Source organism: Mycteria americana, chromosome 8 (genome assembly GCF_035582795.1).
Source record: "Mycteria americana isolate JAX WOST 10 ecotype Jacksonville Zoo and Gardens chromosome 8, USCA_MyAme_1.0, whole genome shotgun sequence".
NCBI classification, from domain to species: domain Eukaryota; kingdom Metazoa; phylum Chordata; class Aves; order Ciconiiformes; family Ciconiidae; genus Mycteria; species Mycteria americana.
The window spans coordinates 30,117,519-30,144,658 of NC_134372.1; the positions used below are offsets into that span (position 1 = coordinate 30,117,519).

At 38.6% G+C, this 27,140-nt stretch overlaps 1 protein-coding gene across 1 annotated transcript in view; it reads left to right on the top strand.

Moving 5' to 3' along the window:
* SLC12A4 (solute carrier family 12 member 4) overlaps window positions 1-21,566 on the top strand; it is a 51,287-nt gene extending 29,721 nt beyond the window's left edge. Inside the window, exons 4-24 of the mRNA XM_075510593.1 lie at window positions 185-331; window positions 934-988; window positions 1,316-1,446; window positions 1,894-2,135; window positions 4,036-4,250; window positions 5,247-5,411; window positions 5,495-5,593; window positions 7,711-7,768; window positions 8,881-9,055; window positions 9,441-9,559; window positions 10,066-10,164; window positions 10,518-10,637; window positions 11,384-11,488; window positions 12,517-12,685; window positions 13,797-13,992; window positions 14,729-14,898; window positions 15,078-15,209; window positions 15,307-15,414; window positions 16,239-16,423; window positions 19,106-19,239; window positions 20,399-21,566. Coding sequence (XP_075366708.1) covers window positions 185-331; window positions 934-988; window positions 1,316-1,446; window positions 1,894-2,135; window positions 4,036-4,250; window positions 5,247-5,411; window positions 5,495-5,593; window positions 7,711-7,768; window positions 8,881-9,055; window positions 9,441-9,559; window positions 10,066-10,164; window positions 10,518-10,637; window positions 11,384-11,488; window positions 12,517-12,685; window positions 13,797-13,992; window positions 14,729-14,898; window positions 15,078-15,209; window positions 15,307-15,414; window positions 16,239-16,423; window positions 19,106-19,239; window positions 20,399-20,490 — 2,916 coding nt within the window. The 3' untranslated portion in view covers window positions 20,491-21,566. The remainder of the gene's footprint in view (window positions 1-184; window positions 332-933; window positions 989-1,315; window positions 1,447-1,893; window positions 2,136-4,035; window positions 4,251-5,246; window positions 5,412-5,494; window positions 5,594-7,710; window positions 7,769-8,880; window positions 9,056-9,440; window positions 9,560-10,065; window positions 10,165-10,517; window positions 10,638-11,383; window positions 11,489-12,516; window positions 12,686-13,796; window positions 13,993-14,728; window positions 14,899-15,077; window positions 15,210-15,306; window positions 15,415-16,238; window positions 16,424-19,105; window positions 19,240-20,398) is intronic.
* The last annotated feature ends 5,574 nt before the right edge of the window (window positions 21,567-27,140 follow it).

Here is a 27,140-nt window from a genome sequence, read left to right on the forward strand (position 1 = left end):
TTCGTGGTTTTGGTGTTAGGAGTTTGTTTCATGTTTTGTGGAAGTCCAGTGCCATAGTATTTGTGTGTGTCTACCTTACGTTTCCCAGATTTCTATCATTTGAAAAACTGAAGTTGTAGGGTTTTTTGGTTATCTATGCTTTGAATAATTCCAGTTAATGAATGTCAGTGAACTTTTTTTTCAGTCACCCAGCATGGGCACCCTGATGGGAGTGTATTTACCATGCATGCAGAATATCTTCGGGGTTATTCTCTTCCTTCGGCTGACTTGGATGGTAGGAATGGCTGGAGTTCTTCAGTCCTTCCTGATTGTATTACTTTGCTGCTGTTGTGTAAGTATATAGGTAAAATAATGCATATGACATAACCTCTGTGAAACTATTGAGAAACTTGGAGAGGCTGCATTGTAGATGCATGTGTAAAGAAAAGCCAGATTTATGCTAGACACTTCTGCTATGTTTGTAGCCATGTGATTTGATTTTTTTTTTCCTTTTTTTTTCTTTTTTTTTTGCTAGTATTTCTAAACTGGCTAACTATATCTAGTATAGATACATTCTTAAAAATGGTGTTTGTTCAGCAAACAGCTGTTTTCTGTGCCTGTCCCAGGTCACGGCTGCCTGCTTTGCTGGACTAGCCTTTGTCAAAATTTCAGCTCTGCAGATAGAGGGACACCTGCATTCTTTTGTCTTGCTTTGTGTGCAGACACCCATTACTTGACCTGATAAAGCAGTGGTCATCTCTCAAGCAAAAGTCTCAACAGCTTGATGATTAAATTCCTGCTACCCTTGTTTTCTTTCAGATAATGACCTGTGGAGGCAGAATAAATATAAATATTGTACCCTGTATGCAGTGGCAGCTTTGCTCTATCAAGAAATAAGTTATGTTTTAAAAAATGTTGTTGACAGAATTGCTTCCTTTTCCTTGTTTTCCCCAGACTATGCTGACAACCATATCAATGAGTGCTATTGCCACAAATGGTGTTGTTCCAGGTAAGTGTAGTTAGCAAACTTCTCATTTGCGATTTAAAAAAAAAAAGTTCACTATAAGCTCTTAACATGGTTTTATTCTAGAGAAATGTGCTTAAGCCAGGATACAAAGCCTGAATTAATATCTAATATTTCTTCTTAGTATCAATTAGGCTAAAGATTAATTTATTTGGTTTCTAGTTACCCCTGTGCTAACAAAAAGATACTTCAATTGAACCCCCCAAAAAGCAGATACACAGTGTATAGTTTTGTTGTATTCTTGTTGTGAATATTTTACAATTTATAACAATAAATAAATGATAATTTTACTCTCATTTTTTTGTTTCATAGCTGGTGGCTCCTATTTCATGATATCCAGGTCATTAGGCCCAGAGTTTGGTGGAGCTGTAGGGCTGTGCTTTTATTTGGGAACAACATTTGCGGGAGCAATGTATATCCTTGGTGCCATTGAGATTTTATTGGTGAGTAGTACCGGCGTAGTCCTGCTTTTAAGACAAGTAGCATATAGAAAATACCGCAGTATTCTTGTCCCATATTTGTATACACATTTACAGATAGAGACCAGAAGGTCTCCAGTTTCTCGGTGTCCAATTCTGTACCACTTAGTACTTCCCTTTGGAAGTTGCACACTCTGTGGGTATCCAGAACGGAAGGTCTCCTGAAAACACAGATGGAAGTATGACTTAATCAAACACATGCTCATCATTGATACAGTTGGCTCAGTTGTACTACTGAAATAGAATGGGCTGTTATCCCTTCACTTTTCCTATAAACTGAAGATTACTGGTGAAGAGCATTTTGCAAATTGGAAAGTGATCTACACTTCTAGTATAGGTACAAGATCACTACAGTAATATAGACAGAGTTCTGTTCCTGTGTTCCTTCAGCTTGCTTTCTTCTTGTTTCAGACATACATAGTGCCAGAAGCAGCAATTTTTCATCCATCTGGTGCCCATGATGCATCCAGTGCTATGCTAAACAACATGAGGGTGTATGGAACTGTATTCCTCATCCTAATGGCAGTGGTGGTCTTTGTAGGAGTGAAATACGTTAACAAATTTGCTTCCCTCTTCTTGGCCTGTGTAGTAATATCCATACTGTCCATTTATGCTGGAGCTATCAAGTCCATCTTTGATCCACCTGAATTTCCGTGAGTAATATTTCTGGATGGGGGTATATCTTTGCCTACAGGTCTGGAAGGTGGGGTTCAGTGGAAGTTACTTAAAACTTGTGCCTAATACATTGTCAAAGCTATCTTTTTTGTGAATTACTTCAGATTTTTTAGCTGTATATGGTGACAGTGATAGTCTTCTGCATGCAGAGCTCATGGAATAGAAGTTTCTTAGGCTAAAATGAATGCATTATTACATTCTTTTAACTGTTTTGGTAGAATGAAATCTTGTGGTGAGTATACAGATTGATGGAGGCTGATATTTCTCTGCTTCCTGCAAAGACAACCCAGTATCTTAGCCTACGGCTATTGAGTTAACCCAGCAAAATTCTTGCTAAAATTTATTTATGGCAGTTAGTAGGAAGCAGTTTGGCAGGTACATTTTCCCCAGGCCAGTCAGACATGATGTGTCTGACTTCGTGGTTGGAAGCTGTGGTGGTGTGATGCAGCTGCTTGCTGAGAAATAGGGCATCTCTTAGGAATGTGGGAGGTGTGATGGTGGGGCCATGCTGAGGCTCCAGTGAAACTTCCCCTTGGTCTGAAAGCAGATTAGTCTGCCGTATGAGTAGCCTTGCTCTGAACACAACATGTGCTCCTTGGTATCTTGGCAGTTAAACATGTAATGTGGTTTCTTAAACTCAGAGCTGGAGCAGCAGTAATGTGGATACATGTGTTTTACCAGAAAGGCAAACAGTATTTCCTGATACTGCTGACAAGAGATGAATGGAATGGAAATAAAGGAGTTGAGTCTGCATAATTATTCACATCTTAAAATGTTGTGACCATAACTAAGTGCTTACAACCCTCAAGTGCTCCCTTTAGATATTTAGGGCCCAATGATTATAATGTTTTACAACAGTGTCAGGTTTACAGCAGTAAAAATAAAACAATGTCTCTACCTCCCCCTCATTATCTCTTGGATTGTTCTTGAATGTTCTCCCTATCTTTCTTCCTTGGGCTGTTTTCCTTTTTCTTTTGCTGAAGTAACTGGATACTGTATTTATTTTTAATTCCAGAGGGGAAGACTTCTCTGAAGTTACAATTCACAGGCCTGCAAACCCTACAAAAATGGCCCTGTGTCTTCCATTTTCCTGGCTTTAGTGATTGATAAGACCTGTGAAACAATTAAACTTATTAAAATGGAAGAAACTTTTTTATTTTCTGTGGATGTTTTCTGGCACTGGGAAGAGAAGCTGAATGAACTTTTAGTGGCAGCAAGCTGTTATATCACCATGTCTTGTGGAACCATATTGGGAGAAGTGGATTAAAAATTTTCAGTGCTGGAATAAACTGTATTTGTGGTTAGGTGAAACACAACAAGCACTGGAGGATTTTAGCAATTATGCATAGTATCTTCTGACAAGAAGAACCTGTGGTTATTGTGATTGAAATGTATGTTCCTAATTCTGAAGCTAAAATGTCAGGGGTCATTTGTGTGCTACTATACAGAAACTGGGATAATGCGATTCCAAATATCTTTAGATATTCTAAATATCTAGTAATTTGAATGCTAGTATTCTTCAGATCTCTTCCACTCCAGTAGTTCTGTTTAAATGAGGAAAAAAAAAAAAGAAAAAAAAAAAGTGGCCTAATCTTTCTCTTTCATTGTTTAAGGTAAATTTACCAAATTCAATAAATCACACTGATGTAGCTTTTTATACCTCTCCCAAAACTGTTGGAAAAGTAGCTTTATGCTTCTAACCCTTAAAAGAAACAGAAACAGTCTTTGTCCTGCTACCACTATCTTTTTGAAGCTGAGAAATGATGTAGCAGACTAGAGCCACTTGAAGTTTCCATGATATGAAAGAATTATGGGGAAGGGCGCATTTCATGTTCCCAGTACCATATAACAACACTGCTTTTCATGTTTCCGTTCCAGGATTTGCATGTTGGGCAACAGGACCTTGTCAAGAGATCAGTTTGATGTTTGTGCCAAAACCATAGTTAAGGATAACATTACTGTGGCTTCTAAGCTTTGGAAGCTCTTCTGCCGCAGTACAAACTTAACTACCGACAACTGTGATGAGTATTTCCTCATGAACAATGTCTCTGAGATAGCAGGAATTCCAGGAGCTGCTAGTGGCATTTTAAAAGGTATGATACAATTTTTTTTTTTCCCTTAAAGAGGAGGTATGCTGAGCAGTTGAAATGGGTTGAACCCTTTCTTAACCTGCTGGTTAAGAAAGAGGGACTGAAGAAATGTAATTAAAGTGAAGAAAATTATCTTCAATAAAGAAAACCAAGTCTTATAATCTTTAAAAAGAGTAGATGGCACTTTTGTCCTGATACAGTATTTGTCTGCTGTAAAATTGATTAAATTTGCCTTGTACATCTCATAATTTCAGCAGAAAGTCAGCTATAATTATGACCTATACTAACATGAGTAAGTTGTTAAAATTTTTTAGAACTCTGTGTAGCTATGACTCTCCATTTTAGACAGGTTAAGATTATGTCCTGAAAGATAAGAGTACTTGTATAAAAATAGTGTACCTCCTTCTTTGCCCACTCCTGAATATAGTATCATTGAAAAGTGTTCATTATTGAAATGAACTCCAAAGAACAGTTGCTTTGTGCAGGTGCTGAGTGCCTAAGGTTCCCATTTTCACAGAAACAGTAAAATGGACTCAGCATTTATTAGTGCAATTTCGAATGTCAACCATATAATTCTGTAATTCTTCACTGTCTACAGAACAAATCCATTTATATCTAGAAAGCTGGTCAGTATGGCTGCTTTGGATTCTCTGGCCTACTATGTGTAGGTATGGTGGTTCATTAAAAACATTGTGTGTTTATTTGGGTTAAAATAGGTATAAAGTTAAAAGAATGTTACATTTAGTGTAATATTAAAGGATAAAAAGTGCTTAGACTTCTGTAGGCTATTCATACATATTTATTGGTTTTGTAACAGATTCCCTTGAAACCATGCAATATAAATTTTCTTTCATGTAACTTCTATATGTCTTAATTTGTGTTGATCACTGAATTGCATGAATTGCATTTGTAATCTTCAGTTGTGGACCCATTATAATGAGAACAGGTTTGAACTGAAACATTATTTTCTTTTCTGTGGTGTGATAATAACGTTTGAAGACAATTTATGGAGCAATTATTTGGAGAAAGGAGAGATACTGGAGAAAGCACATCACCCATCTGTTGATGTAGCAGGCCAGAAGAACAACCTTCATCTGTATGTGCTTTCAGATATAGCTACTTCATTCATGGTGCTGGTTGGCATCTTCTTCCCTTCAGTGACTGGTGAGAATACTGGGACAAGAGGGCATCTTGGGTCTCCGAGCTTTCTTCTCTCCCTTGATCTTGTATCCAAAATGTATTTTCAGGTATCATGGCTGGTTCAAACAGATCAGGAGACCTCAAAGATGCACAGAAATCCATTCCCGTTGGAACAATTCTTGCTATTGTCACCACATCACTAGTCTGTATCCTTTTAAAATTACTAGAGTCCTGGAACGTTGTAAGTGACTGGGATGAATGACTATGTATCTGATTCATGGAACTGCTTTCAGGTGACTAAACTATCAGAGTATGATTGGTCAGTGAAAAAAAAACCAAAAAAAAACAACAAACCAAAACCAAACAGTCCTTGAGTTGAAAGCATCAGAATGATTATCTTGTTGTTTTCCATCCCTCTTTTTGTGTTGGGCTTTTTGGTTTTTTGTTTTGCATTTCTGTTGCTTTTCTTTGCTATGCAGTGGTCTATAGCTTTTCAGGCTGGTGGAATATGGGTATATATTTTTTAGGATGCAGTGGACCATTAAGATGAGGGAAGGCTTTAAATGGGAGAGATCATAAATTTCAGTTTCTTTTTTTAAAAAAAAAAAAGCCTTTTAGTTTGAGTGACATTAAGGAGTATATGCTTTCTTGAACATGGAGTGAGAAATATGTTCCCCAAGTGTTTTTCTTCGGGGGGGGGGGTGTTCATATGTAGAGTCAGCTGCTCACTGCTACCAGTGAATTTACGTATTTATTTTGAAGTCAGGAAACAAGATGATCTTAGATCAGCTTATAGGGCTGTATTTCTTATTTTTTCCCCTTGATTTTTAACACAGTCATCTGATTTAATGCTATTCCATGATTCTTAGGCACATCCCCAGCTGGCATGTGTGGAACTGGCGAGCTCCACGTAGCTGTGAATGACTTGTTGTTTCCCACCTGTTTCCACTGAGACTGGAGTACTTAATTTGCAGAATATGAGGATGTTCCTCATACCAGATTTCTAGGTGCTGAGTGTGTGTTCAGAGGAACAGCCTTTGTCCCAGTTGAAGTTGCCAGGTTTTGTATGTCGTTAAACTCTTCAGGGTTTAGGACCACAGGAGCTTTGCTTAGGAAAGACTGTCTTAATCTTTTCTCTCCTGCTAGAGAAGAGATGAAGCCAAGATCTTTCAGCTTCAGCTAGCTGTTGGTGTCCTACACTACAACTTATCAGCATAGGAGATTAAAAAAAAAGAAAAGGCAAAAGGCAATTAATATGAGCAAGGACTTCAAAACTTGTTTGTAAGAGCTTTCTGAATAAATCCCACCCAAAGGGCAGCTGGCTGAGACAGTGACTCTCCTGGAAATTCTGCTGTTTTGAACCTGTTTTTTGCCAAACCTTGCCAAGCTGTAAATCAGGTTCCCAGCTCACTTGTCCCAGCTTCTTAGGATTGCAGCTTTTTCCAGATGTTACTTTGGGAAACTGACCCTGTACCAAGAAGTCTGCATTTCCTATGAACGTAATAAACAGGTCACGGACGTAACCCCCAGCTCTAGTGTTAAAATACTTGCAGTTCAAAACTTATTTTGTGGTGGGTAACTTTATACCTAGATATCAATACGCCACCCAGTGGAAGGCTTACATCATAATTTTTAGGAGTGATGAGTGTTTCCCCTTTTATTACTCTTTGTATTTTACGATTGCATTTCAGGGGTAGAGGGTAGAGTTTAGGATTTAACCATTCAGGTAACTTAAATCATAAGATCAAAAACTTTACTGGAATGCCAGATCCAAAAAACCTGAAGTATTTTGTACTCCCCAATGCAGTAGTAGTACAGTTTAATAACAAACCCAATATTCAAAGACTTATTGGTGATGTAAATGCCATCAGAGACCACAAAATGAGAAAGTGCAAGGTAATGGTTTGCTATATGTTCAAAATAACTTCAAAGGAAATAATTTTATATGTAAACGTGAATTTAATCTGCTAGTATAGAACAGAAACTGGTGTTGAAATACGTTTCTTTTCTCTCTCCTCCTCTTGTGTCTGAAGATGTCTCCTTTACCGTAACATTTAAAACCATCGTTTTTAAAAATTGAAACTTAGAATAATAACTTTGTCACTTTAATATTAGAAGGTATATATGAGCAGAGAGACTTTAATTTACTCACTAGCTTTACCATATACTTTACCATATACTTTACCATATACTTATGGAGATTCTGCAGTGCAAATGCCATAGGACAGAGGCACATGTTGAACTTTCCACAATACTTTCTATGGTTGTTTTCATCTGCCATGTCTAAATAAATCCTACTTCCTTAGCACACTCTCTACTCAAGACTTCAGTTGTGTATTATTATTTGGAGCCTGCATAGAAGGTGTAGTCCTGAGAGATAAGTAAGTTTTACTACTTTAACGCTCTCCTTTCTTTTTCTTTTTTGCAGGGAAGTTGTGTTCTTTCCCATCTCCCACCCACCCACCTCCACCCCCCTTTTTTTGGCTTTTACTTCTGGGTGCCTTTTAAACCATATTTGTATGTAAATTGCAAACAATGTTTTGGGAATCTTCTTGTATTTGATTTGACACAGTTTTTCCATCCTATGTTGTAATTCCTTCCTTGCCCCGTCCGAAACCTATTTTGTCTTGTGTTGACATACCCTTTTCAGTTTCCAGGGGTACTCATTCAAAGATCAGATCCCTAATAGTAAACTATAGATTTCTATTTTTTCTTTCTCTTCCCTAGAGAAGCAAGATATGAAACAACAAAAATTATCTTTTTTTTTCTTTTTTCTTTTTTCTTCTCCAGATGAACCTTAATTTTTTGCCTCGTTTGTTGTCCTCTTTTTGTTAATTGCTGAGTTTGGCAAAATTGCTCTTTGCAAACTCTTTTCTGACTTCATTGCCAGAAACTGGACGAAGTTTGGTATTGGGTTATCTCTGCCCTCGGATTTTTAGTTATCAAACATTTCTGTCTGTAAACCCAGCAACAGTGTTCCCAGTCTAGAGTGTACAAGTGCTTTTTCTGACAGCTTCCCTCACTTTGAACTCTTTCCAGTGGACAAGTAATGAAGTGCTTGTGAATATAACTGTCTGAGAAAAAACCCAACAAACAAAGGAAACCAGCCAACCAAACAAAAAAAACCCCAAAGTCTTCTGTAGGGATGACTGATACTGGATTGTGTTGGGTGTTTTAACCATTAAACTTATTATTTTCTTAAGAACTGCATCTTTCTAGGTGAAAGTGGAAAATAATGTTGTGATAATAACGTAAGAGTTTTATGATACATAATCAGAAGAAAGTTTTCGAATTGTTGAAATCAGGCTGCAGACACTTCCTATCTGTGTATCAAAAGTAACTCAGATTGTTTACTACTTGCTATATTTTCTAATCAAGAAAATATGTAATATTTAATAATATTTAAATGACATCTTAAAACTGACCCAAAAAAACAAATGTGTGTGTCAAAATACTCCTTTGTGTATGAATGTCTCACTGTTCCTCTCTGCAGGTATGGTGATGCAGTGAACAAGAATTTAGTGGTGGGCACCCTTTCATGGCCCTCGCCATGGGTCATTGTGATAGGATCCTTCTTCTCTACCTGTGGAGCAGGTTTACAGAGCCTCACCGGAGCCCCCCGGCTGCTGCAGGCAATAGCAAAGGACAACATCATTCCTTTCCTCTGGGTTCGTACATCAAAAAAAAAAAGGCATTCTGTACTAGTAACTAACCAGCTATTTGACTTTATGCTCTTGGAAATTGGATTTATTTTCCCCAGTTTGCCCAGCATTGAAGATCAATATTTTTTATTTTAATGCTTTTGTTTTCTTTTATTAAAAACTAGGAATAATTTTAAAGGAGTTTGAATAGACATATATGGTAATTTTATGAAGAAGTCTAACATCTAATTGAGTGAAGCACAGAAAGCCATTAGAATAATTTGACTTCTTGATCTAGAGAAAAATGTATGTAGGAAAATTACTATTGTTTTTTAACAGTAATTTTTTTTTCCCTTTCATTATAACCTTATGAAATACTCGGAAGATATGCTTAATGTTTCTGTTTCTTCAGGTTTTTGGTCATGGAAAAGCGAATGGTGAACCAACATGGGCTCTTCTCTTAACAGCATTAATCGCTGAGCTGGGAATCCTTATTGCTTCGCTTGACATGGTGGCCCCAATTCTCTCAATGTAAGAAACAGGGTGGTTGCTATCTAAGAAAAAAGGGGGGGGGTGAGGAAAGGGCAATATTCTTTTAAGTTTTGCTAATTTGATTGTTTTTCAGAACCATATATTAAACCAGTAAAGCAAATTACTGGAGCCTGAGTTCTACTTTTATTATTTCTATGAATTCTCTGACTTCAGGCTCTACGTGTAAATCTATTTGTTTCTGCTCTGGAGTATTCTGTGCATAAACATGTTTTGGGAACAATAACGTTGTTATTTTCTTTGGAAAAATGTTATTTTTATCACAGAACAAAGATAGCGTTGATGTTGTGGATAGATTTAACTTGATCCAATTAAAAAATCGTTCTAACTGCTCTATACTGATAGTTCAGGCTAATAAAAATCAGAACGATGGTCACACGTGACAGGGCAGTTGTATTTTGACTGTAAATCATTCATGTGATTATAATATGTGCTAGAATCTGTAAATGTGTGTGCTAAAAGGTTTTGCACTTTTTTTGCTTCTGCAGGTTTTTCTTGATGTGTTACCTCTTTGTTAATCTAGCATGTGCAGTACAGACACTTCTTAGAACTCCAAACTGGCGGCCTCGATTTAAATACTATCACTGGTAAGCAAAAGGCCAGCACACTCAATGCCTGGTCTGTAAACTACAGTGTGGGTTTTAGAAGAACTGTCTCCATGAGGGTTGTGGGCATCTTTTATTTCTCTGGATATCAGTTCTAGACAAGAGTGCATCAATGTAATATTCATAGTGGACCAGACCCAGATATTTAATGGCATGAGAGTTTCATTCTAACAACAGGATACTAAAACTGTTGGGGACTGGGGAGATTCATTGGAAGCTATACCTTCACTGCCAGTTCAGAATAGACAATGTAAAGAAAAAAGGTCAAGAGAATAATTGACTTGTTTTTAAGCTTTTCTACCCCATTACTTGCTAATCTTTGCTTTTTGTTTCAGGGCCCTCTCATTTTTAGGCATGAGCATTTGCCTGGCACTGATGTTCATTTCATCTTGGTATTATGCTTTGGTAGCTATGCTTATTGCAGGCATGATTTACAAGTACATTGAATACCAAGGGTAAGTATTAACTGGATAGAAAAGGGTAGGAAGGAGATTGGGTCTATTTTTTATGAATTGTTTCTAGCCTTCACATTTGGAGAAGGAACTGTCCAGAGATACGACTTAGAGGGCTTCCCTTACTAGTTTATTTTTTTTCATTGTTTTACTGTGACAGTGCTAAACAAAAGCCCCTGAAGTGCTTTGTTATTAAGCCTCTAAAGGTGTTTGGTGAAACTTGAGAGTCATAGGAAGCAGAAACCCTGGTTGGGATCTACCCTTCTGCTGTCTGTTACATGTAATTCAGGCCCCAAACACCTGAAGGCAGCCATCTTATTCCAATTTATCTGGTGCAAAGGTCTCTCTAGAACAGTCCTTGAAAAGCTGAGTCTACAGGTTAGGTTGACTGAGATTGTTAGTATCTGATGGAGTCAGGCTGTAGCATGGCTGTATAATGTAATTTTAACAAATCGGGTAGTGAAATGCCTGTTTATGCTTGGGAAGCATTCTCTGTAGTGGAGTGTCAATTACAAATTAAAACACAGAATGTGTTGTGGTATACATTTAACTGAAACATTTGCATTTCTCTCATGTGATATGTGGTATCACAGACATACATGTATAAATGATAAATATACATGCGATGCATGCTATATGTCACATTATTAAACTCATTATGAGGTAATGATTTCTCTATAGCATGACTGTAAGTGTGCAATTAAACACTCATGAAACAGTATGTTGGCTAAATTGTGTGTTCTTCACAGTGCGGAGAAGGAATGGGGTGATGGTATCCGGGGTCTTTCACTCAGTGCAGCAAGATATGCCTTACTCAGACTGGAGGAAGGCCCTCCGCACACAAAGAACTGGAGGTACTAATTTTAGTCTAATAAAATGCACTGTCATGATTATCTGCTTACATTTAAGGAATTAAACTGGCCTCCAAACAAGATGCTTTTGGTCTGTGTGAATGAGTTTAAATGCCCAGAATATTAAAAAAAAAAAAAAAAAAAAGTGTTGTGTCTGAGGTAAGCTGCCCTGTCAGTTCCCAAGCCCTGCTGTGTGGGCCCTGTATGGGCAGAAGTTTTGTGTCCTTTGGATCTTTAATCGACCTCTGAATTGGTCAATTCAGAAGTGGAACTTGGGGAAACTGTGGAGATCTCTGAGTACAGAGGTCCAGAGGCCCAGGGTAATTTGCACTGGGGTCACAAAGAAGTCACTGCTATCATTCTAGGATTAAAAACCAGAACAGTGGCCAACATTTCTCCCTCTGGCTTTGTGTGTTGAAGACAGATTAAGTGGGCAAGAACTCTCCTTTCAGTTATGCATTGCACAACTCTTCGGCTCTGAACAAGAGGACTAGGAATCTACCAAAGAAGAGAATTTTATAAATCCTTTTATACTTGCTCAACCATAGCTTAAGAGAGAAATAACTTAGTTGATGTGTAGCAATACCTTAAGGGACAGAAAGCAGGTGGGATCTGTGTTTAGATGAAAATATTCCTGTTTCCTGCCTGTTTGGCACAAGTATACAGATAGATCTGGAAGGACAGCCGTACAGTATGAACACAGCATGTGCTCTAATAGTACTGAAAAGAGCCTTGAAAATCGACCACGTAAATAATACACTAATGCAAGCCTCTTAAGCTAAGTACATGAACAGGTTTTATGACTGTCAAAACAATGCAGCAGCAGAATTCCCTCAGTGCTTCAAATCTGCTTTGAATCAAGAGAAATAAAATATTAATTAAAACCCCTCTAATGTGTGAGATACAGAAAGAATGTACTGTTTCAGAGTTAGCATTCAAGCATAATTAAAGTGATGAGAGGGGCAGTTTTTTAGAATTTTTTTTTTTTAAAGCCTTAGTAAAAAATACATTCCCTCTCTTATTTTCTCCAGGCCTCAGTTGCTGGTGCTTCTGAAACTTGATGAAGATTTGCATGTAAAATATCCTAGACTGCTAACATTTGCATCTCAGCTGAAAGCTGGCAAAGGTTTGACTATCATAGGATCAGTGATCCAAGGGAATTTCTTGGAAACTTATGGAGAAGCCCAGGCCGCTGAACAGGTCAGTGTCTTAAACAAATTCCTAAAGTAAAAAGGGGTGAGTGGGCAGATAACTCAAAAGTTTCATGATCATACATGGAAAAAAGGATATCAGTAAGGCTTCCATGAAATACAGGACTAGTTGAGTAGTACTACAGCTGTTCAGTAAAGGGCTTGCAAACCTGTTTTAGCTGCCAATTGTGGCTTTGGGAATAGAAGATGATCAATGCTTGCAACTTGTGTAAACAGCCTTACTGCATAAAACTGTCTCCATTTTATAAGAAATAATTACTTTGGACGTTTAGGTATGCTGATTAATGGAGGGAAGAGGACTATTTAGTTTTCTGAACATACCAAGAAACATTTCGATAACTGTCAATTATTACAAATTTAGCAAATATGCTGTGTATCTTTCAGTGTGGTGATAAATTTATTACAAAAAGTATTGAAGGACGGTCCTGAAAATTTGTTAATAAATCATTTCATCTTCCTCACTGTGTAAACATGACATCACAACCCTGTTTACATCTGTATGGTATCAGCACATCACTGTTTTCTTCCCCAGAGGCTTTTTATACAGGAGAACTGTTGTAAGGGGAAAACTAATTCATAGGCATATGTGTTGACCAAGTTTGTTTGGTTTTTAAACAAATAAAGGGTATGGTATTCTTGATAGGTGGTGGTGGGGTTGGTGCTTATATTTGTAAACTGAATGTAATAACACAGCATGTTACATAGAAATCTGAAACTGGAAGTCCGAATGAAGTTAATTAACTTTGGCTTTAAAAAGGTGAGTGTTTCAGGATTAGAAAATGGAAAGTGAGATAGTAACACAGATATCATGAACTACTACTATGAATAAGAGATTATAGCACAAACCAAAGAACCCTTATCTTAATCTGTTAGAAATAATTATGTTTGGAAGGGAACTATGTGTGTTTTAAACAAGTATTGTTCACAATTAGGGGGTATTTTCTCTTCTGTTTTATTAAGGAAAGCGGATGAGCAGAACTTTGCTTTGAAATGTGTTTTACCTGTGGACGTGTGAACCAGGAGTTTACATTGTAATCACATGATAGAGAAATACTTAGAGTTCCTTTTGGTTGTGAGGTTTTTCCTTGTCTGTCTTGCAGACTATTAAGAATATGATGGACATTGAGAAGGTGAAAGGATTTTGTCAAGTAGTTGTAGCCAATAAAGTGCGAGAAGGAATCGCCCACTTGATCCAGTCATGTGGACTAGGTGGCATGAAACATAATACTGTTGTTTTGGGATGGCCGTATGGCTGGAGACAAAGTGAAGATCCAAGGTCGTGGAAGACATTCATAGGTGAGCTTTAAAGGTTCTGTGTGATCAGACATTGTAAACAGAGATGTTTATTACACATATGGTACACACAGGGGATTTTAACAGAATCCTTGTGAAATTGGTTTTGGTTTTTAGCTTGTTTTTTCTAGTATTGATTATGAAGTAGGTAATTTCTCACAAAACTGCTCTATGTTTGAATCATTTCTTGTAGATAAAAGACCTATGACGGATCTTCAAAGATTAATCTAGCAGCTAAAATTCATCTGTCTAATGAATGCTTTAAAAATTATGGACTTGAGAGATACTGTTTTTATGGCAAACTATAATTTATTTCCTAGATAAAATCTGTCTTTTCACTGGTCCTAACGTATCCATCTCTCTTGACTATTGGAGCTAACACTCTCCTTGCCTACCTATATCCCTCTCCTTCCCCTATGGTCCAGCTACTTAACACAGTCAAAGTGGAACAGAGCAGATGCTTTCTCCTTATACTTAGCTTTGAAGATTGCTGCTTTTATTTCAAACATGAAATAGGGCTTGTGTTCCTGTAAGTCTGCTTTATCCTAGCTTTGTAATTTGGTCTGACCTGTCTATACAAGCCTTGCTGTGCATACTTTTCTTTATGGAAATGATTACTTTTATGGTTTGCTGACATTTGCTGAGTAACTTTTGTTTGCTTGTTTAAAAAAAAAAAACAAACCAACATAGATCAGTTGCAGAATTGGAAGTAACAGTCTGTTCTTCCCCTTTTGGGCAGGTACTGTTCGCTGCACAACTGCAGCCCATCTGGCTCTGCTGGTTCCCAAAAATGTGTCTTTCTACCCCAGCAACCATGAGCGTTACAATGAAGGCAACATTGACGTGTGGTGGATTGTGCACGATGGAGGCATGTTGATGTTGCTTCCTTTTCTTCTCAAACAGCACAAAGTAAGGAGCTAGCAAAAGAATGTTTGTCACCCAGCCACTTCTGTGTGCATTAGTTTAAAGGAACAAGGTCCAGTAGTAGAGCCTGTGTAGATAAACGAGGGTGGATGTATTGATAACTTCTGTTTTGTAGAGCAAAATATTATTGGTTTAAATACTGAGAGTTTATGTTCCCTCACCAGGTTTGGAGAAAATGCAAAATGAGAATTTTTACTGTAGCTCAGATGGATGATAACAGCATCCAGATGAAGAAGGACTTGGCTACTTTCCTCTATCAGCTCCGAATAGAGGCAGAGGTAGAAGTGGTAGAAATGGTAAGGGATTTGAGCCCATTTTTCACTTTATGATGCAAATGGTGGTATTTGGTTATAACTTGATTACAAGCACAGTATTTTTTTCTGATTTCTGCAGCACAATAGTGATATCTCAGCATATACTTACGAGAGAACTCTTATGATGGAGCAGAGGTCTCAGATGCTGAGGCAAATGAGGCTGACAAAAACAGAGAGGGAAAGGGAGGTATGTAATTTGTGGTTGATTTGCTATGGGCTGCTGAGGTGGATGACAAAGTGCCTTCCTGGTAGTGTTTTATATAGCTGCTGCTTAAATTTAACTCCTGTGTTCTAAAGATGTGAGGAAATACTTGTTAGTGTAGCTTTTTTTTCCCCAAAATTGCATGTAGTCATTGAATAGCCTGGCTGTACTTGCAAAACCATGCTAGAAATTATTTGTTTTGGGGGAAAACGATGGCAGCATATATGCTGTAGAAACAATTTGTGTGTTCCTCTTTGCGATGTAAATGATACTCAATGACTTAAGGATGTAAGTCTCATACCTTTCTTGACCTTGTTTTTGCTTTATATGGGATGTCTGGGGTTTGTCCCAATTTATAGCGTATCCTGTTTTCCTACTGAAGGTTTCATTCTAGTTTGGATTGTTAGGACACGTAGCTATAAAGGGTGCAGATGATCTAATTTTTCTGCATGTGTTTGTCCAACTTGTTTTTGTTGTCAATTTTGAGTCAGACTTGTCCATTGTTTCAGACTACGTCATGATGTGAGATAGACTATCTTTTTTTCTTGTATAGATACAGGCCTCTGTTAGTCCAAATTCTGCACAGCTTATACCCATCAGAACTGTTTAAAGTCAGTTTGGTATGTAAGATACTAGCGCATCTTGGCATTGGCTAGGGCAGATGCTTGGTATCAGAGCTGTCCTAAATGCTAAATTGACTGTACAAAATAAAGGATACAATGGGACAAAAAGTCTTTCATTGCTTAAACAGAATCAGAGAATGTAAAATAAAGTCTCCGAGTTCACCGTGTCATTCATGTGCCCTCTAGGCTCAGCTGGTAAAGGACAGACATTCAATAGCACGTTTGGAGAGCCTCTACTCAGATGAAGAAGATGAGGGGGACCCAGTTCCTGAGAACATCCAGATGACCTGGACAAAAGAGAAATGTGATGCTGAGAAGCGGAACCGAGGCAGTGCTGTGGGAAGCTTTAGAGATCTCATCAGCATTAAGCCGTGAGTCTTGTCAGAGTCAACGGCTTGCACCTCCTGAAACTCTAGATGTGCTGTGCTTTTATTATCTTTTGTCTCCTAATCCTTGGTTTAGACTTGTGAAATAAACATTGCGACCTGACTACTGAAAAGACAGCAGTTAGCCTCCTGAGAAATCTCTAACCAATTAAATGTGGCACACATCCCTCAGTATTTTACTTGGTATAGTCAAATTCTAAGTTGGAGCTGTTAAATCCTATTATAACTTTCCTCCTGTCTCCCAAATACCTCAACAAAACACACAATTAAAAACCAGACTGATAATTTCACTGATCTAATGTGTAGGGGGGATGTTTAACGCAGCAAGGAAGAAGCTGTGGAGATGGTGATGAATGACTGTGAGTACAGTATGTGTGTGATAAAACCCTTTAAGACAGACTTGCTGTTGAAGGAGCACAGCCTTAGTATTACCACGTGTGTGCCCCTTGAATAACTACAAGTAAAGCTCTATTTGTGGCTTTGTATAAAAACATGTGAATCTCCTGTGACCTCTTTGATGTACTACATGTTACATGAAGAGTTCACTCAGTCAGCTTTACATACTTGGCAGAGTTCCAGATTTTTCTTCCTAATAAATCAGTGAGAATTCAAATCTGTTTTAGGATGAATCATACATAGTTTATATACTGTAGAAATTCTGCTCAATTTGGTGTTAACTACCTGTACTTTTTCCTCTTCCATGCTTTCAGAGAGTGGGAAAACTTGTAAGTTTGTTATTTAACTTAGAAGTACATTAAGATGGTTGAGAGGGAAGACTTCATTTTCTCAATTAAAAGCAGGAAAACTATATGTAATTATGGAAGAAAAGGAGTTAGAGTTGAGCAGTCTTAGCAAAGTTTTTAAAGGGAGCAGGATTAGCCACTTAAGCTAAGTATCATTATAAATAGCACGTAACAGACTACAAGAGTTGTCCTAACAAGAACTAAGTCAAGATAGAAAACAATTACAAGTCTGAACCTATTTTCTTAAGCAGAGTGTGACACAAGAAGTAGGAAACATCACTCATTTAGAGAAGCTCTTGTTCCACAACACTGCTATGATGTTATTTCTGGCAGTTTCTGGACACTAAACAAACCCTTTCTTACAGCCTACACCTTCAAATCACTGGTGAGAGGCCAATTTTAAATGTCACTTTAGAGAATACCAAACCTTTAGTTTCCAATTACTTTTCCAAAACTATACGTAGTTAATAACAGTATATTGTTTCTGGTGCTGGTTTCTTCCTTGCTTCCTGTAAACATAATCTGGCCTCTGTGTAGTCCCTGGCTTTCTGAAGCTGATGTGGTGAAGACAGAGGATGTCCTTGCTCTAAATTAAATAAGAACATGAAATAACAGAGAGGTAATTCAAAGTGGGTAAATTGTGTTGTTAATATAATAAACATTATTCTTACCATTGCATCTTCTATTTTCTGTATATATGGAATATTTCTTTGCAAACCTAAATATTTGGAAGAGCAGCAAGGTTACTAAAGACTTTCACTCATAACATGTAAAGCTGAATTAACAAAATTACAAATTCATATTTGATTCGTTTCTACTAATACTTGTTTTTAATATATTAAAATGAAGAAAAAAAACAGTGGAAAACCCTCAAAGTTGCAAACATATTCTCTCTTTGATAAGTCTATTTCTGTATTGTTTTTCCTTTTACGTTACCAAAATAATGGTTGATTTCCTGTAGGAAGGAAATATTCCCTGGCTCAGACTCCCCAAAGGATACTTTCCGGTTCTGTTACTGCATGAATTGATGTTGTGATGATACATTCTGAATAATTAACCCTGTTACCTCTCTTAGTCTGGATTCTTAAGGAGCAGAGGCTTATGGGATCATGCTGCATCTATTTCCCTTCTCTCCCACAACTTTTGAACCAAGTGGCTACTCAAATTTGAAAGCATGATTGAGATTTTTAAAGATACTTTGGTCATAAGTTTTTCTTGCAAATAGCCAGGCAGAGAGGTTGATTAGCTTCCAACTGAAGGAAAGCTTAAAATCCTTATTATATACCAGAAAAGCCCCATAAGCAGGCACACATCCAGCCATTTATAGGCTGTGTTCCAGCCTACAATATGTGTAGGAAACCAGGCTTTCTCTGGAGATATCAGCTGCTGTTCAACAAAACAAGACAAGTGCACTCATGGGAAGTGTGGACTGAGCACAATGGTGCCAGTCTCCTGCTCGGTTCTGACAGGTCTCTGAGAGAGAGTTTTCCGGTACTGAGTCCAGAGGGTGCATGGTCTGTGCTGCCATGGGAGTGAGGCGATCTGGAGAGGGCTGCCAGAAGGGAAGGCTCTGCAGTCACAAGTGTCCATGGTCAAAGAGCATGGCCCCTTGTGCAAATGCGTTTCAACTTATGCAAGACTGTAAATCATCTTTATAAAATATGCTTCTTGAAGAGCAATATAATTTCACAAACTGGAGACTTGACTCCAGGGATCTTAAAACCAATGGACTATCAGTACCTGAAGAACTCTGTGAAATCTCTTTTGTATCTTCATCACTAAGTTTGAAAAATTTTACTGTGTGTTGAGCTGATATTTAACGGGGTATTTAGGAGATTTAAGGTATGCTTTTAAGGGCCTTTTTAATAATTCAGTTTTCAGAGGCATGTTTCTAACAGTAAGTCTGAATGTGCTTCTTCTACAGGAACCAGTCTAATGTCCGAAGAATGCACACAGCAGTGAAGCTAAATGAAGTTATTGTAAATAGATCCCATGATGCCAGACTTGTTCTCCTCAACATGCCTGGTCCTCCAAAGAATACTGATGGTGATGAAAACTGTATCCTTTCAGGCAAGGCCTGGTCCACATAGAAGATCTTCCTTTAATCTGTGCTCTTGAATTCATTTTGCCACAAATGCTGTCAAGCTGTAATATCTGACAAAGTGTCCACTGAGTGGAGGGTACTGGCTTGTGGCTGTTATGTAGTAATTGCTTAAAGTATAAGTTGCCACTGGTTGCTCTGGAAGCCTTGTAGGTTTGAAACCAGTCTTGTCTAAATTCTTACTTTATTTATTTATTACATTATATGTAATAAAATTTATTTAATTTAATTCTCAATAGTGGATGTAGCAGATGTTTAAGAAGGCATTCACAGCAGCCAGCGCTCTGGGTAGGGCAATGTCTGAACTCAAGTGAACAGGAAGTCCTGAAGGAGAGGGCATATCTCAGGCATAGCTCACACATCAGGGAGCTTAGCTCCAAGTACAATGCTCTGGTAAGATTAAAATTCAAACCCACAGTATTCAGGCACTTAGGGAGATACCTGCACCACGCCTCTAAGCAAAGCCAGAGCCGAGGACTGTGATCTCGTGAGCCTGTTGGCACCACAGTTCTCTGTCCACAGCTACTCTTCAGCCTTAGTTTGTACCATTAAATTAGTAAGCCTTTCACTGGCCTGTGCCAAAAAATATATCTCACAAGTTGAAAATCGCAGATCAAGCAATTGTTTTCTCCTAAATCTAGATAGTAGTAGTAGTAGTAAAGTCTGTTTCACAACAGTGTGCTGGCCAAAGAAAGGATAAAAATATTCCTCTTGGCATAAGGGGGTTTCAACCACAGCTACTGCAGTACAGGAGAGATTTTAAACTTGAGGTTATGGGTGAGGATGCTTAATCCTTCACCCTTCCCTGGAGAGGCTGAGCCACCGTGACTGAAAAACAGTCAATATGCATGGAGAGTGGCTGGGAGGGAGTGTGACTGTGTAACCTGGTGCCACCAGCATCACTGACGGGCTCAGCTTTGGGCAGTGGTGTGTTCATATTGGAGCTGGCTCAAACTGACTCTGTCCAACATGGGGGCAGCCCCTGGTCTCACCTCACAGAGGATGCCCCTGCAGCCTCCCTGCTACCAAAACCTTGCCACAAAAACCCAATACAGAGGCTAATCACTGTATATTTTGGCTTTGGTATTTCTTTTGTCCTTAACTTTACTGAAACAGACATGGAGTTTCTTGAAGTCTTGACTGAGGGTCTGGAGAGAGTATTACTTGTTAGAGGCGGCGGCCGAGAAGTCATCACAATTTACTCCTGATTTAGTACAAGCTTCTAACGCTGGTCTACATTTACCTTCTCGGCGATAACGGACATTCTAGTTTTAAATGGAGAAGGAAAAAAAGGGGTTTTTGCCTAACTTTCTCCTCATCCAGTCCTATTCATTGTCTTTCTATTTGCAACATACATATCTTTTGGGATTGCAGTATTGTTACACCATCCAATTAGCAACATAAGTTAATTGTGAAGCTGCCACATTATTCAGTTTCTGCTTTGGTACTCCAGCATTTGTGCATGTAGTTTTAACACTAAACCTATTTTTAGTCAGCACTGCTATGTGCAGTATTTCTAGTAACTGTATGTAAAGTTAGGACCTGAAAGCCAGTTACTGTAAAAAGATTTTAAAAGCTTTTTCTATTAGGTTTGGGGGATAGAATTACATTATATAGCAGCTAGTTTCTGCTGAAGTTCAGCTATAGAGCATTTTCTAAGAGCATACTAAATTGTAAGAGAGGACTGAAAAAGCTTTGTTTTTCTGGGTTTATTTCCAGAACTAAACTCTCAGTATTGGATAAGAATTTATACTTTTAATACATTTATTGATAGAGATTTAAATAAATTATGTTGATATAGTTGAAATTATGTATGTAGCTTGCTACAGATTGTGTTGCTTCTGAGACTTGAGGTTCTGTGAGGCCAGATCCCTATTTATTTTTGTATTTATTTGTCAGAAATATTGGATACACAGATGCAGACTGCCTAGGATAACAGAGATCTCACAATAAATTTTGAAGCATCAGTGTATTGAAGGACCAGTCCTGTGCAGTTCTTCCATGCTTTAAAATTCTTGCAAACCATCCATCAAAGTACATTGAGCATGTTGGAGTCCCGTGTGTAGAGCCAGGTGCTATGCTGCATGCACAGCGACGGGATTGCACTTGCACAAGTACAGGGGACCTGCTGCTTCATTGTATGCTTTATGCCCTTAGAGGACAAAGAAGAAAGGAAGACCTATATTAACCAATAAGTCTCTGGAGATTTTATCAAGCCCATTGAGTTGTACTTTATGTACAGAACATTCATATTTTTTCAATAAAATGTTGCATACACTTTGAACCTATTCTCTGTTCTGTGTGCTATGGTGAATTACCTAGGAAAACCCCATCTGCCCTTCCCTGTGCAGAACTGCTGTGATCTGACTTCAGCACATCAGTGCTGGTGGATCCACTGTGTGAGGAGAAGGTGGTGGAGAGGTGTCGGCGCTCCCCCAAATGGCACGCGTACTGCGCTGTGGAGGTGCCAGCTTAGTCTTTAAAGCAGCCCGGTGGCATGCCTGAGTTAAGGCTCCTGGGTCGGGAGTTACTACCATATGCAATAGCCAGGTAGAACTCTGTATCTGTACACTGTGAAACACACACAAGCTGGTAGCCCCCAAGATTTCCAGCTGTCTGGGAAAGCAATTATCCCATACAAGGGACAAGTGTGAGCTAACTTCTACGGGATGGATTAGTAGTATGGGAAGAAAGGTGGGAACTGACACATTTCTCTGACCCATGTGCTCTTGCTAGGTGGTATACTAGTTCTGTCAGCCCTGTTGGGATAGTACTCCTGGTTGTGTCACTGATAACAGCATGACCAATTTGTCTGTGAGACAGAAATCTGAGAAACTATCCATGCTTTTATCTTGAATGAGAATAACATAATAATAAAAAAAAATGCTTGTTATAAGAGTTTTATAGTTAAAGCCTAAGTTTGTTCTCTCTGAAATAGGACATAGCTGATGGAAGCAGGATGGTATTAGTGTGTGCAAGATCCTTGCAAGACAACAGCCAGGAAACAACTCTAGGGTGTGGTCTCTACTGGGCATTTTTTTTTTTTTTTTTAACAACAGACTTTGCTTTTTTGGTTTTGAAAACCAACGTTCATTTCACTCACGTTTTAAACCAATGGAAAGAATAAAGCTTGCTTATTTGTAAATCGTGTGCTATTTGTAGAGAGATTGTTTTTATGTTTTCAGAGGACTGAGTAGTAGCATGCAAGTGTACAGCAATTGTGATAGTTAACACCTATTTGCAAGCATTCTTTTATAGGAATAATAAAAAAAGTTTACGAAAACTTTTTTATTCCTCAGACATTTGTAGGTCTAACTATGAGATACTTTCTTTTACCAAATGTAAACTTCTAATATAAACATGCTGAGAAATAATATACTTACGCAATTGTATTCATTTGGATGACATAACTCCACCCCACAAAAGGATTTCAGTGCCATCTCTTACCGGACCCAAGTAACCTGTTTGTGGCTTTATGTTTTTAATGTCAAACCAACCAAGTGCATATCCCTACAGATACATTAGGTTAGGTTTTCAGATGTGATTCTATGCAACATGGATTAAAAAAAACCCTAATTCAGCATTGTGTGGACCCTAAAGATTTAATAGGCTTCAATTATGTAAGACATCTCTCTATATAAAAGGTTCAAAGTAAGTTCCTCTGAGACTTGGCTTATGTTAAAGTGCAGAGTCTAGGGGTGCATGTCACTGAAAACTGGAAGTAGCATGGAAAAGGTTACCTGAGAAAAACATCAATGAAAAAGGTAATTTCTAGTTGAGTCAGCTTCTGTGAGGGTAACCAAATGGTCATCTTCCATTCCTGTCCCTACTTTAAAACCTTTTTTTGGTAAGGAGATGAGACCATTGCAATAAAAACACAACATGACAAAGTGGATTTAAGCTCTTTGTATATGGGTATAGAGAATTATACTTAAAACCTCTATGGTCTAGTTTTAATAATTTGTGAGTTATTAAAAAAAAAAAACCTACTGTAGCACAAAGGTGTCACTTTGCTTTATCTTTCACCTCCAGAAAACTTGCAATGAAAAGAACCTGCAGTCAAAAAGCTGTTTTCCTTTCTGTGAGGAGCAGTGCCTTGCTCCCCTCATTTTCATAGCACTGAATGGTCTGCAAGACACGTTTTGCCTTAGCCCCTGAAACCCACGAGAGGGCACTAGGCTGCCTCCTTTGGTGATTCCCCGGGCTTGAAGAAACACCACAGCAGTTACCCAGATTATTTGGAAATTAATGTTGAGTGGTAATTTTTCATGCTATTCATCTAAACAGTACTGCTTTGAATTCTAGATGCACTGATAGGAAATGAAACGTGATAAATTAAAAAATTTCCATTTAAACAATACATCCTCCTCCCTGTCCCCATTTCTCATTTTCTCATCTGCGTCATCCATAATAATGTTTGCTTCTTCAGTAGTTCCCTTGGGAAGGGAGAAACTGCCTCATGCTGTGCTGTGGAGGTCAAAAGTTCTCATTCCGTTCTGGAGTAATTATCCCCCTGCATAGTCACTGGCCCAGGTCTGTAGGCAGATGCTGCCAATACAAAGTGCCATTTTCCCCTGGGGAGAGGTACCACATCACTCTGGATTTGCCACATCAGACAGCAGCAGTCAGAACTACAGTGCAGTCCAGGAGGTGATGGGTTTCTGAAGAAAATTTCCCATCATAGTCACATTCTCTATTCCAAGTTAAGGCAGCTCTTTGAACAGAAGGCGCTCTGCCAGCGGACAATTGACTAAAATGGAGTCTATGGTTGGCAACTTCTGTCCAAAATTCTCTCTCCACCCTTAAAATAATGCAGGCAGGCCTCTTGCTGTTGGGAAAAGTGTCGTAAGGGCATGTCTCTTCCTCTAGCTGGGGAAGGTGCCTGCCAGCCGGGCAGATGCTGCTTACTCCTGGCAGGCCTGATGGTCATTTCTTCTGTCAGTTCCTGAAGCAAGCCTGTCCTAGCGCTTCAAGAAGTGCTGGACAGCCAGTGCACTTACTATGTGTGACGGGCTAAATCTGAGCTGAGAAATGGGTGAAAGGCTGAGCAAACAGGACAATTTCAAAAGTCAAGGGGTACCTGGCTAGTGCTGAGTGGCAATGGAAGGTGTCCCTAACTTATCTCTGCATAAGGCTTTGTCTGAGGTTCTCTTTCACTTCTTCTCTGCACCATCTCGTGGGACTCCCAAGACAGCTGTCAGTACTAGACACCATGCGGTCTGAGGCTCTCCAGCTTGCAATGATTTCTGCTATTCCCTGGCAATGTCAATAATGTAGATGTCACTACTGAAACAGAAATATGGTGGGATGTGTCCATGGCCCACAGAGATGGCATTGCTAATGGGTTAGTAACAAAGTTAGAGACTTCAGGCAGAGGTCTCAACCTTTTAGAGGTCTGTGTTGTGCAAGTAGGCCAGTGATTCTATGACGTTAAAAGAAATGTAAGAGGGAGAGGATGAGACTGTATGCTACATAAATCTCATCCGTTATTAAATAAGGAAAACAAAAATTAATCTATCTCACCAAAGAAACTGTTTTTACAGCATTGCTAGAAGAGGAAAATACCAGCTGGGTCACTAATCTTCTAAGTGAAGGCAGACAGGACCTATGACAGGATATTCCGGCCTAGCTTCAACAGAGAGGTGAAAGCAGCAAGCTACCACTTTGATGCATAAATATCCAATGCTTGGATACTATTCATCTGTTTCCTTTCACCCAACCCAGGAGGTGCCTATGTTTCTGCTGTCAGATAGGCATATAACCATTTAATTCTTGCTCAACATTCCTCTCAGCTCAAATCTAGGGAGTTTCATGAAAGGTTTTGAATTGCCATAGCTTGCTACTGCTTCTGGAGGCAGTCCTGCCTGCCCTCTCCTGCTTCTTCTTGTGTCTTCTACCTCTGCCCATTTTCTGCTGGCACAAGCAGTCATACAGCCATGTAGTAATGGGATGGGACCATGCCTTTTGGCAGCAGTGACAAGTTATGCCCATTTAAACGCTTCTTTAAACTGCAGCATTGGATGTGAGATAAAATTGAAATGTCTGGCAAAGTCAGTCCTCATAAAATGATGCTTTTTAAGACGAACCACAGTAGACAATTCACCACGTATTTTCCCTGCCAGCTCCAAGATGGGAGATGTCCTCTTGATGTAGCTTCTTCTCTTTCCAATAAAATACCACTGCCAGGAGGACACAATATTCTCTGTACACCTCCAGACACAAGGCAACCTCCAAGGTTCAAATACAGTAAAGAATTGGAGGGATTTGAACCATAGCTGTCATAGTGTAGGGAATGTGCCACATATACTCTTAGTTGGAGGGTTCAAGAGAAACACCAGCTTCGTATTTGTGGAGTTGGCCTGTCCTTGGCACTTCTGCAGGAGGTCAGGGCAGTGAATTTGAGTGAAGGTAAGTTCTTCTTTCCAACCCAACCCAGACATTTAAGTTTCAAAAAGTGATACCTTTGAAAAGCTCTCCCCTTCAGCAAACTGAAACTAAGAGCTGAGGTGAGCCTCTCTCAACCAATGCTGTTTTCCATGTGATTTAACACAAGAGTAGCTGTATCTATTGTACAGACTGTGACTTACATAGAGCAGTTGTGTATGATGTTGTATATGATGTTGTCAATGCTACGTGTAGTCCCTCTCTGAAAACTTTGCATTGCGCATCAACGAGAGGCAAAAACCAGCAGCCAGCAGAGCATGTGAATGAAAAAATAGTTTGTAGAAATAGAAAAAGAAATAAATAACCCAAAGTCAATAAGCTTATGAACTGATCTTGATTACTGCTCCTCTGTTTCTCATAATCTGTTTGTGGGAGTTCATTTTGGTTGGGTCTTTCAAATGTCAGGCAGTTACTACTTCTACAGAAGACCCACTTTCAATCTGCAAGCACCAGTAAGGATTTTTAAGAATTACAGCTGAAAATGGAGAAGCATAAATTCTAAAATCAAGAATAGGTAAATTAAATATAGGTAACAAGGTAGCAAGTCATACAAATGTAGTACTTCGCCAAACTTGCCTGCTTTATATAGCCAAATACATAGGATTTTCTTGTTACATATTTGAAACAATGTCCTAAGTGTAACAATTAATTTTGTTCTGATTTTAAATTTACAGCTATCATTAAATACCTTGATTTGCTTTCCATTAGATTTTAAAAAAACAGCTAATAAGGAATCAATTGCTGAGGCTTTAAAAAAAAAGAAAGAAATTCACCACAGAAACATTAAAGATCTAAATGGAATATGTAAATAGTCCGCATCAAAATAAGCTGGCTACACTCAGGACTGAATTTATTTTTAGTTGGCTCCTTTCATGTCCTTCACCAGAGTCCATACAAGCTGTTCCCACAATGTAACTCTTTGTGGCTTATCTGCTCTTTTCTCTTTCAAGGAAAAGTACAATCAGCTTCCTCAGAGGCCAGCTGTGCTAGGGGTGAAGCATGGCCCTGTTTATTGTTTATGGCCTTGAAACTAGCACAACTCTTGTCTTGTCAGAGTGGCTTCAACTCTGGTTTCCATAAAACTGTGTTTGGTTGGGCTCCATTCATTACCATTTTCAACAACTTGCATTTGTGGAGATATCGCTCACCTCAAAAGAGCTTATTGAAGCGGTCAGCCAGGCCAGCCAACTAAAATGAACATACTGAAAATAAAAAGCAGAATGAGCTTTACTCCAGTCTGTCTCTTAGGTGGATTCAGTTTAACTCCCATGCCCTGTTTTTCACACACTAAAGCTAAAGCTGTGTAAGATTCTGCTGTGAGCAAAGCTTAGCAGTTATATTGTTCCCAGAGTGCTGAATGGTTTCTACAATGTTTTTTTTTTTTCTCAGATTTTAAAAACAACTCCTTTTAAAC